At 37.0% G+C, this 10,683-nt stretch overlaps 1 protein-coding gene across 6 annotated transcripts in view; it reads right to left on the reverse strand.

Annotated features, from left to right (window-relative positions):
- The window catches only part of LOC148852744 (MAC/Perforin domain-containing protein), a 57,266-nt gene extending 47,378 nt beyond the window's left edge, over positions 1 to 9,888 (reverse strand). Inside the window, exons 1-3 of one of the 6 annotated variants that reach the window (XM_088945979.1) lie at positions 9,789 to 9,888; positions 8,679 to 9,160; positions 7,832 to 8,070 (exon numbers count right to left, since the gene is read on the reverse strand). In XM_088945979.1, coding sequence (XP_088802105.1) covers positions 7,832 to 8,070; positions 8,679 to 8,942 — 503 coding nt within the window. In that variant the 5' untranslated portion in view covers positions 8,943 to 9,160; positions 9,789 to 9,888. The other 5 variants (XM_088945975.1, XM_088945978.1, XM_088945976.1 and 2 more) reach the window with 5 other exon arrangements.
- Positions 9,889 to 10,683: the final 795 nt, after the last annotated feature.

The following is a 10,683-nucleotide window of genomic DNA, read 5'->3' on the forward strand; positions in this document are numbered from 1 at the left end:
CTCCTCCTGCTGCCGCCATTGCCAGCTCGTTCTCCACTATAGGAGCGATCAAGAAGAGTTTTTGATATCAGTTTTTTGGAGAAAAACTGATCTGAAATTGTGCTCACATACCCTCCATCGAATTCTTGCTGAAGGATTCGGTTCTTGAGAAAAACCTGTTGATTCTGCTCCACCCTACACTGTGTCATCTTCAGTAGAAGCAGTCTTTGGAGTTTTCCTTGGGCGTGAACACCTTCGTTGGGAGTTACTGCTACTCCGTATCAGGTATATTCCCTCCTACCTTTTGGTTTCAGATCTGGTTCGGTTTAGGTTCAAGTTTGATCCTTGAAAATGCAAATTTTCTAAAACAGGGAATGTGATTTCCACATGGGAGAGAGAAATTTTTTTGAAATTTCGCCCTACCTACCTGCAGGGTTCGGCTATCCATATGATGGATCTTCATCCCTTCACCATTGACCTAGGACAGGAGCCGCTTAGGCAAGGACCCCGACCCTTTAGGTTTGAAAACATGTGGTTAACTCACCCGGATTTCGTAAAGAAGGTTGAGGAATGGTGGAGAGACGACCTAAGGAGGGTGAAGTGGAAAGTAGTAAGATTTCTTAAAAAACTAAAAAGTCCGAGAGCACATGTGAAGGATTGGAATAGGGAGCACTTTGGAAGAATAGAATAATTGAAATCCTCTTTGATGACACAAATAGAGGAATTATATGCGAAGGAATCCCAAAGAGTCATAAACTCTCAAGATAGAGACCGGAAATGGAAACTGAAAAGAGAGTTAGATGAAGTCATTTTGAGAGAAGAAATTTCTTGGAGACAGAAGTCTAGATGCAAGTGGCTCAAGGAAGGAGATGGGAACACTAAATTTTTTAGCCAATGGAAAAAGAAGGAAAAACCTAGTTTCCAAACTGGAAGTTGATGGACTAGTCCTTGATTCCCAAGAGAGGATAGCCAATTGCTTTGTTGACCATTTCAAATCCATATTAAGGAAGCCCCTAGGTCCTAGTGTGGAGTTGGAAGGTGTGACCTGGCAGAGGCTTCCAGAAGAGAGCAAAAGCTAGCTAGAAAGGAATTTTGAGGAGGAAGAAATAAGAAAAGTTGTCTTCTCCATGAACAGATCTAAAGCACTAGGGCCGGACGGTTTCACAATGACTTTCTTTCAAGATTGTTGGGACATAATCAAGGAAGACTTGATTGAGGTCTTCACGGAATTCGAGGATAATTTAGTGATTAGTCGTGGAGTTAACGCTACTTTTTTAGCCTTAATTCCCAAGAAGAAAGAGGTCAAGCATCCAAAGGACTTTCGACCTATTAGTTTGGTGACTAGTGTATACAAGATTGTGGCTAAGGTCTTATCTTTGAGGATTAAAAAGGTCTGGCTAAGGTCTTATCTTTGAGGATTAAAAAGGTGCTTCCTTGTCTTATCAGCCAAGCCCAAAGAGCTTTTGTTCAGGGGAGACAAATAGTATATCAGATCCTATTAGCAAATGAATGTGTGGAGGAGATGAGGAGATTGGGTTGTAAAGGTTATGTTTGTAAACTAGATTCGAGGATAATTTAGTGATTAGTCGTGGAGTTAACGCTACTTTTTTAGCCTTAATTCCCAAGAAGAAAGAGGTCAAGCATCCAAAGGACTTTCGACCTATTAGTTTGGTGACTAGTGTATACAAGATTGTGGCTAAGGTCTTATCTTTGAGGATTAAAAAGGTCTGGCTAAGGTCTTATCTTTGAGGATTAAAAAAGGTGCTTCCTTGTCTTATCAGCCAAGCCCAAAGAGCTTTTGTTCAGGGGAGACAAATAGTATATCAGATCCTATTAGCAAATGAATGTGTGGAGGAGATGAGGAGATTGGGTTGTAAAGGTTATGTTTGTAAACTAGATCTTGAAAAGGCTTACGACCTAGTGGATTGGGGATTCTTATTACTCGTGCTAAGGAAGTGTGGGTTTGGGGATAGATGGTGCAAATGGATAAACGATTGTCTTTTCTCTTGCCATTACTCCATCCTAATCAATGGGGTAGTTAACAGTTTCTTCCCAGCTAGAAGGGGACTGAGACAAGGTGACCCCCTGTCACCTTTCCTATTCACTTTAGCTGATGATGCTTTTAGTAGACTTCTCTCAGAAACGGATAGGGTCGGATCCTTAAGAGGGTGGAGAATAGGTAGAGATAGAGTTTCAATAACCCATCTTCAATTTGCAAATGACATAATAATCTTTTGTGAAGGTTGTGATCTGATGAAGGTAAGAAATCTAAAGGATTTGATAATTCACTTTGAGAGGGCCTCAAATTTGAAGATAAATTTTGAGAAAAGTTGTGTTGTGGGAATAAATTTGAGTATAGAGGAGATGGGGTTTATAGCAGCCTCGTTAGATTGCACATGGTCTCAGTGGCCTCTATCCTACCTAGGACTTCCCTTAGGCGCAAATCCAAAGGAAAAAGTAGGTTCTAGAACCCTGTGGTTGAAAAGTTCAAAAAGATATTGACAACTTGGAAGAGAAACTATATTTCCCTAGGGGGTAGAGTTACTTTGATTAAAGCAACTCTAGCCAACTCGCCATTATACTTCCTGTTAGTCTTTAGAATTCCTAAAAGGGAGGCAAAGAGGTTGGAAAAACTTATGAGGGATTCCTTATGTGAACCTGGGGAAGAGAAAAAATATCACTTGATTAGGTGGGAGGTGGTGAGTAAAAGCAAAAATGAAGGCGGCCTAGGTTTAGGGAATGTGGTGAGTAAGAATGAAGCTCTTTTAAGTAAGTGGCTTTGGAGGTGGCCCTTGGAGAGGGAGAGGTTGTGGCATGAAGTAGTGAAGAGTATCCATGGCTGTTCTGAATCAGGTTGGGATGTGGAGGTATCCCAAAGGGCTTCGCTCACAACACCTTGGAAGACTATTTATGGCATTCTCCCAAAGTTCCTCAGATTTGTAAGGTATGATGCTTGTTCTGGAAACTCCATTCTTTTTTGGGAAGATATTTGGGTGAGCACTCAACCCCTAAAAGATTACTTTCCTTCTCTCTATTCCATCTCCCTCTTTAAAAAGAAACCAATTTCATGGTTTCTTTCCCCCCGATTCGCCCTTTGGATTTAAACTGGAATTTTGGGTTTCGAAGAGGGTTAAGGGGTGAAGAACTTCTTTGTGTTTCAGAGCTCTTGTTGCTTCTAGACTCAATGTGCCTGGACCCCCCTAACCTAGATAAAAGGGTTTGGTCTCTAACCTCGGTTAGCTCCTTCACTTGTGCTTCTTTCTTTAAAGCCCTCTTCCCCAATCCCTCCTCTCAGGTGTTCCTTGTTAAAGAGGTTTGGTCAGGGCCAATTCCTCCTAAAATAGTAGTGTTCTGTTGGGTAGCCTACTTGGATAAGATCAATACGATGGAAAACTTGCAAAAAGAAGAAACCTTACTTGTGTTTGTCCCCAAATTGGTGCTTCTTGTGTAAAGTGAAAGGTGAGGACTATAACCATTTACTGATATCGTGCTCTTTTGCTACCAATATTTGGAACTGGGTTGTTGCACTATTTGGGTGCAAGTGGAACTTGCCCTCCGAAGTAAAGTTGTTGTTCATTCCGGCTACCTTTGGGAGATTGACAAAAAGAGGGAAGCTAATGTGGAAATGTATTAGAGCTGCCACCTTGTGGACTTTATGGGAGGAGAGAAATGCTAGGAGACTAGGCGACAAAGCGCCCCCTGTCACCTAGCCTCGCCTTGGCGCCTTGAAAACTATGGCCGATATGTATCATTTCGACAAGAGCCTGATATGTGGAACGAGTAGAAATCATCTGTTCCACTTCTTTTCATATGTATCGCACCGATACAGGCCCGTATCGGGCTATTTCGGCTCTGTATCGGCCAATACAGGCCCGAAACAGTCCGATATAGCTCAATACAGTCCAACACACTTGATTTTTTCGGGTGCCCTTCACTCATTAATCACTTTAATTACTTCTATATTTCATTTTTAACTTTTCTTTCATTAATTAATCAATTACTCCTACTTTAAATTTAAATTTGAATTTTATCGCCTAATTCAAATTCTCTTATTAATTCCACTAATTAATGATGCTCTCTCATTAATTCCACTAATTAATGATCATGTCTCATTAATTTCGTTTTGTTAGTATAAAAACTATAGCCTTTAAACAATGGCACTATTCGAACCTTAGTCACTAGATTTTAACAACCATAAGTCACCACTAGGCCACGCCCATTTGTTTGTTATGGTCATATGCATTATTATTTTTAAGTAAGTTTTCTCTTTTCTCAATGGAAAATTTATTAATAAATGCTAGAACTAATTATTAAAATTTATATACTAATAAATATTAATATAAATTAATGTGCACACATAACATTTATATTGGTTATTTGAAAATTGATGTATACAAATTCATATTTTAGGTTTTCTTGTTTTCTCACATTTTATTTATTCTATCATTTTTCAACAGTTATTGATTGTAATTATTTACAATTAAATGATTGTAAATATAGATTTTTACATTTAAATAACTTGTTTACAATCATTTAAAACTTGTAATTATTGTTAGTAATATATTTTTTAGGATAAATTTGAATTTCCTAACATATTTTTACGTATCTTAATTTTGCATCCATATTTATGCTTATCCAAAGCGTATCCCGATACATCTCTTAAAATTGTCTTTCCGATACTTTGAACCGTGTCGCAAACAAAATACTAGGGCTAAAATCAGAGAACTGATCATAGGGTTAAGAAAACCCTTCAAAAAAAATCTACAGAAATGAAAGACTTTCAGCCGCTCCTTCCAGATAATTCTAATTGGTTTTTGATTGGTGTCAATCTCAAAGAAAAACCAAAACTTACCCAAAAATAGCTAATCACCACTTCCAATCCTCAGACTGAACCCTAATCTTGAACTTCCTTTTTCTCAGATTCTTCCAGATCACCGAACACTCTCCAAGGCTCTACAATCCCTTGGGCATCTGCTGCACTCTTCTAGTAATCTCCAAGAATCATTCGATGGATCAATCTTGCTAAACTTCCAACACTAGGAAGTTCTCATGCAGTCAGCTGGATAAGCACATGAGAAACCCTAGGTTGGCTATGGTACCAAGTTGTCTAATCAGTATTAGTTTAGGTCTGAATTCAATAAGAAAAGGTTCAAAGAATAGAAGAAGAAGAAGAGAATGAAAAGAGAGAAAGCGAAAGATTGAAGAATTAAGAGTGTGGGTCAATGATAGAGTTGCCGCCCCACTTAGCTATTTATTAACAACTTAAAACATAGAAAAGCTCCACTGACGCCCCTACTGCTTACATAAACAAACAGAAACTGAAATAACTAACAAAGTTGAGATATGTGCCTTAATGGAAGGTTTACGAAAGACGGAGCTTAGTATTCATAGACTAAATGTTGAAGGAGACTCAAAGTTGGTTTTAAGCTGGTTACAAAAGGACAATAGACTGTAGAAATACGCAAATGAGAGAAGGGAAGCTAAATGGCTAACTAGGGGGTTGGAGGTTCAATACCATTGGGTGAAGAGGACTGCAAATGCTTTTGCAGATACATTGGCAAAACAAGGGGTGGGAAGGGGACAGATGTTTTGGGCTGTATTGTAATCCTCTTTTCTTTTTTCTTTTTTCTTTTATCTTTTTCAGGAGAGTTAAGACTTTTTACCACTTCCGGGGTTATTGTAATTTTATTGTCCATTAATAAATTGAATTCTGTTATTGATAAAAAAGAAACATACTAACAGCAACATAAATAACATAAAGCAAGCATGAAGTAGTGGAGACCACAAAATCATGTTTTGTTTTTGAAATTTAAAAAAAAAATCAAAGGGCTTTCAAAAGAGAAAAAGAATGAATGAATAAAAGTGTAAAGAGGTTTCTTTTTTTTCTATTCTCTCTCCCTCTCATCAATTAAATAAAATAGCAACTTCATCCTTATTTTCTTCTATTTTACTTTCCATCTTGAATTTTTATCTTATAAAGTTAACAACCTTCTTTGGGTGCTAATTGATATGAAATTGATCTATTAAATATTATAGGAGTATTATTTTTGAAAACAAAGAAATTAATATATTTAAAAGATTTTTATCTTCTAGATAGTAATTTGACACATTTTTAGAGGAAATTTAATGCTCTTAATAAAGAGAATGTTATTGTTTCAATTAATATGTATGCTGAATGGTATATAAAACCATAGAACTAGCCAAAAGTTAATTCTTCATATTATAGAATTTTTATCGCCTTGGCAACTAGGCAAACTAGGCACCCCAGTGTCACCCAGAATCGCCTAGACACCTTGAAAACTATGACCCCTCCATCTTACCAATCCTGCTCTAATTCTATGAGTAGCATCCTCTTCAATCTTTCCATTGTTATGAATTATTGAACCAAGGTAACAAAAGAGGCCACACAGAATTATCTCTTGGTCTCCAATTCCAATTATACCCTCATTTTCAATCCTATTATTATTAAATTTATATTGCACATATTCTAGTAGAGCTACTTATTTTAAAATTCTTGTTTCTAATGTATTTCTCAATAAACCTAATTTTGTATTTAATCCTTCGTAAGCTTCATCAATTTTTTTTAATCAATTCGTAAGCTTCATCAATTAATACCATGTCATCAGCAAACAATATGCATCACATGACCTCCTATCAAATATGTTTAGTCAATTCATCTATGACTAGTGCAACTAAACAAGGACCAAGTGTTGAGCCTTGGTGAAGACCCATTGTAACTCTACCAATGTGAGCTTGTCTTACACGGTTATGCCACTGGACCCAAGCCCTAGATAAAGGAGGAGGAATGTGCCAAGTTGACGATCAGCATTAAAACTTTTTGCCAAAATCCTACAGTCATGAAAGAAGATTCTCTAATAGAACACAAATAAGCATGCACTGTAATACAAGGTACCAATGTCCACTAAAATTCTCAAAGGAAATATGCAATATATATATATATATAAGGGTGTAGCTATATTTTCACAATATATATCCATGGCTTAAAATGTCAAAAATGCCATATGAAAACAATTCATCGAAAAAAAAAAGACATGGAAATATTGTACAAATTATACACAGTGTATACATTGTGCAATAAGTGAAAATATAGAACAGTATTTCAAGAAGTGATAAAAAAAGCAAAGCTACACCCTTATAAATTATCATCTTGTTCCAAAGCATCAAACAGAGAATAGAAATTTAGGTTAACAGAAAAATTAATACACAGAAAAGTTGTCCTATAAACTTAAGAGTCAAAGTTACATAATAGACTGAGTTTAAGCAAAATTTAAACTCATAGAAAGTACAAATGATTCTAATAGATCAACCAAATTATTTTTCCACAAAAAAAAATAAAAATAAAACTAGGAGTGACTTCACAGCTGGAGAGAACTCAAGCTTGCTCAAAATGGTAATAATGTCCATACGGTGAGCCATAATACTACTACTACACATCACAATATTCTTACCAACTTATGTTATAATACCATCTTGTGTACTCCACATAGTGCTGGTAGTTTTCACTAGGAAATAAGTCAATTCTAGTAATATTATGTGCCAATACAATACCCATGGACTTGGAAATATGTCACGGGAAAATTAGGAAATATGTGGACATTTTAAACCAGGTGTGTATAATATTGCCACTAAAAGCATGCACATCACCATGTTTGTGTATAAATGAAAACAATGAAAAGAGTGAGTATTAGGTGATTATCAAAAAAAAAGAGTATTAGGCAAACACAGTAAAGGCCACAGAAATTCATCCGTAGACCTGAATTATTCAAAGAGTTCTTTTGCACATTATATCATCAATCCCATGAAAAGTAAAATGGTGAGGACAGGATCTCACTTCGCCAATGCAGCAGGATCCCATGATGATGGGACAGCTTGTTTCACATGATCTCGCAGTATTATCTGAGATTTTGCCAATGCAATGGTATATAGTGAAATGAACCAACCATCAAAAGCAAGGGTTTTAGTGTTGGCTGCATCTTTCTGCCAGCAACCCGAAAAATCAAACATTGAATTGAAAACGCCTGAGGGGATTTTTCCAGACAAAGATATTTCCTGGTTAAATTGCTCCGCCATCTGAGAGAAACCAAAACGTCAAAATGCCTAAACACTGAACAGCATCAAGGTACTTATTGTCTGTTGCATTTAAGGCTTTCATATGCTAATTCCAAAAATTAGAGCTTCAGTCCAATTCTATTCTTCACTAACTGCATTCATTGTGAATTTTACCTTTCATACTTTATGTAATGGCGTTATTTATGCAAGTAATGTACACAAATTCTTGCATCACACCAATTTATCATGGGAAATCCTGAAAGAGTGTGGATCCTCAAAAAATAAAATGACATATAATAAAATTAAATAAAAATCATCACGCAAATCAACTCTACTTCAATTAATTTATTAGGGGCATTATTCATGTGTTATATGTAATGTATAAGTATAACTAGGAGAAGAAAGTTACAATGTTTCTTCCCTTCTTTTATAGACAATTTCAGGGATTGCTCAATTAACAATGAGGAAAAGCAGCACATGTTCCTTCGGCCTGATCTATGAATAAAGAGACTCGGACAATGAATTCTGAAGTTCGTTATAACAGAAAGATACCCAGTTTGGTTTTTCTAAGAAGCAAAAAAACAAATTACCAAACTAAGTCGAACCCATGAGAGAGAGACAATGAATACCTGCTGAAACGAGAGCACATCGGACCTGAAACGCATCCGTTCCCCTTTATCGCATTTGATCCACTTAGGCACATTTGGAACTTTGATACCACCAGGTAGAACAATTTCCTGAACCTGATCTTCATCAAACTCAATTAACCGTGAACCGGACGAATCCCTCTTACAGTACTTGAGCCTCAGATCCTCAGAAACATCATATCCCAGCCCAACTGACTGAATCGCAAGCTCGGCAGCTTTCTGCGGTGTAGTTCCTTTAGGAGCCATCACTCAATCATTCCTCTTCTTCTAACTCCCTTTGAACAGAAAACCCAGTAACTCCACACCTAATTAACAAGCTGTTACTCCAAATCATCAACAGAACCCAACAAAAATAAAAATCAAGCACAGCTAGAAACCCTAATTTCTGTAACGTTTTCAAGGTCGTGCGGCGAAACTCCCAGCTTTCCAGAACATCCCCAAACTGGCGCACCGCAGCCAAAGCCCTGTTATAAGCCGATTTCAGAACCAAATACCTCAAAAACCTAGATTTCCTGAAACTTTTAACAAGAATAACACCGATAGTCAATCAAAGCCAACAGAAAATGTCAAAATGGAACCCAAAAAAAATAGTTTAGGAGTCACAAGCAGGCAAACCCTAAATTCAGTGAAAACAGACGAATAAGTAAGAAGAAATTCCGAAGAAAACAAGGAAATTTCCTATGAGAGTATTTATAAATTTTAAATAGCAGAAGTCGTCGATCAGACCCAACCCATCATAGAATACTTTTCAACAACTAATTCCCTTTTAAAAATCAACTATATTCTCCTTTTTTATTAATTAATATATTATACATTTATAATGGAAACCGTACGAAACTCAATTACCGGACTGACTTCTAACTTCTTTTGTTCGTTTGGTAGAATCGAACTGTTCTAATTGGGGATCGTAAAATTGTTTCATCTATTACTCTGGTTTGGCGACTTTATTGATGGCTACTCGACTACACAAACCCTTCTTTGGTTTGGTTTACAAACCCTTCTTTATTGATGTAATATTAATTGCGAGTCTGCGACGTGTGAAAGAAAAAACGAAGACACAAAACAAATGGATGGAGAAAGTCAAAGCTTTACTGCTGTTTATTGGAATCCGCAACTCGGAGTTACTTCGAGTCTGCTCTGTATCCTGAGTAACCATATATATATATATATATATATATATATACCTATGTATACTTACGGGGTTGCGCAAGGCCAAATAAGTAGGGGTGCAACTTGCGCGTGCCCAACCCGGGGTTGCGGAGGACCAAATAAGGGGTGTAACTTGCGCATGCCCAATCCGAGCTGGATTGGTTCAAAATTTTCCATGGGTTGGGTTTAGATTTTCGTTCTCTGATTAGGCTTGGGTCCAAGAAATCAGACTTTTTTATTTTTCGAGTCAAGCCTGGGCCTGGCCCTTGGTAGACCAAACCAGTCCGATTAATTTTACAAACATATTTACATATATTTATTTATTTATTTATTTACATACATATTTTGCATACATATATACATAAATATGTGTATATATATTTGTATAAATACATATATGTATAATTTTAGAGTGAATTTTGATGATGTGTGATCTAATGCTCCCTATTGGAAGACAGCTCGGAAGTTGGGCTAACGAGGTTGCCTACTAGAGTTGTAAGAAAAAGAGGTCAGAGTGTCCAGGGTGGTTTACCCAGTGTAGGCACTTAGCAAATTAGAGGTTTTTGAGAGAATTGAAAGCAATATTGCTAGAGTATTAAGAGAGTTGAATCGTGCATGCCTTTGTGAGGCTTGAGGCTAGGCCTTTATATAGGCGAGCTATTATGGGCCTCACGATGTGTGTTCGAGATCCTCGGCTCGTCTAGTCCAAAGTTGGTTTTGCACCCGAACTCCTTGGTCAAGCAATTTGAAAGGCATCTAGCAAGGGCCCAATCTACCGAGGCGGCAGTGAGCAAGTACCAATCTTGGGTTAAACAAGTTGTTTTATTCATCGACGACC

This window comes from Nelumbo lutea, chromosome 5, assembly GCF_056320005.1.
Source record: "Nelumbo lutea isolate HS-2025 chromosome 5, American lotus-T2T, whole genome shotgun sequence".
In the NCBI taxonomy this organism is placed as follows: Eukaryota; Viridiplantae; Streptophyta; class Magnoliopsida; order Proteales; family Nelumbonaceae; genus Nelumbo; species Nelumbo lutea.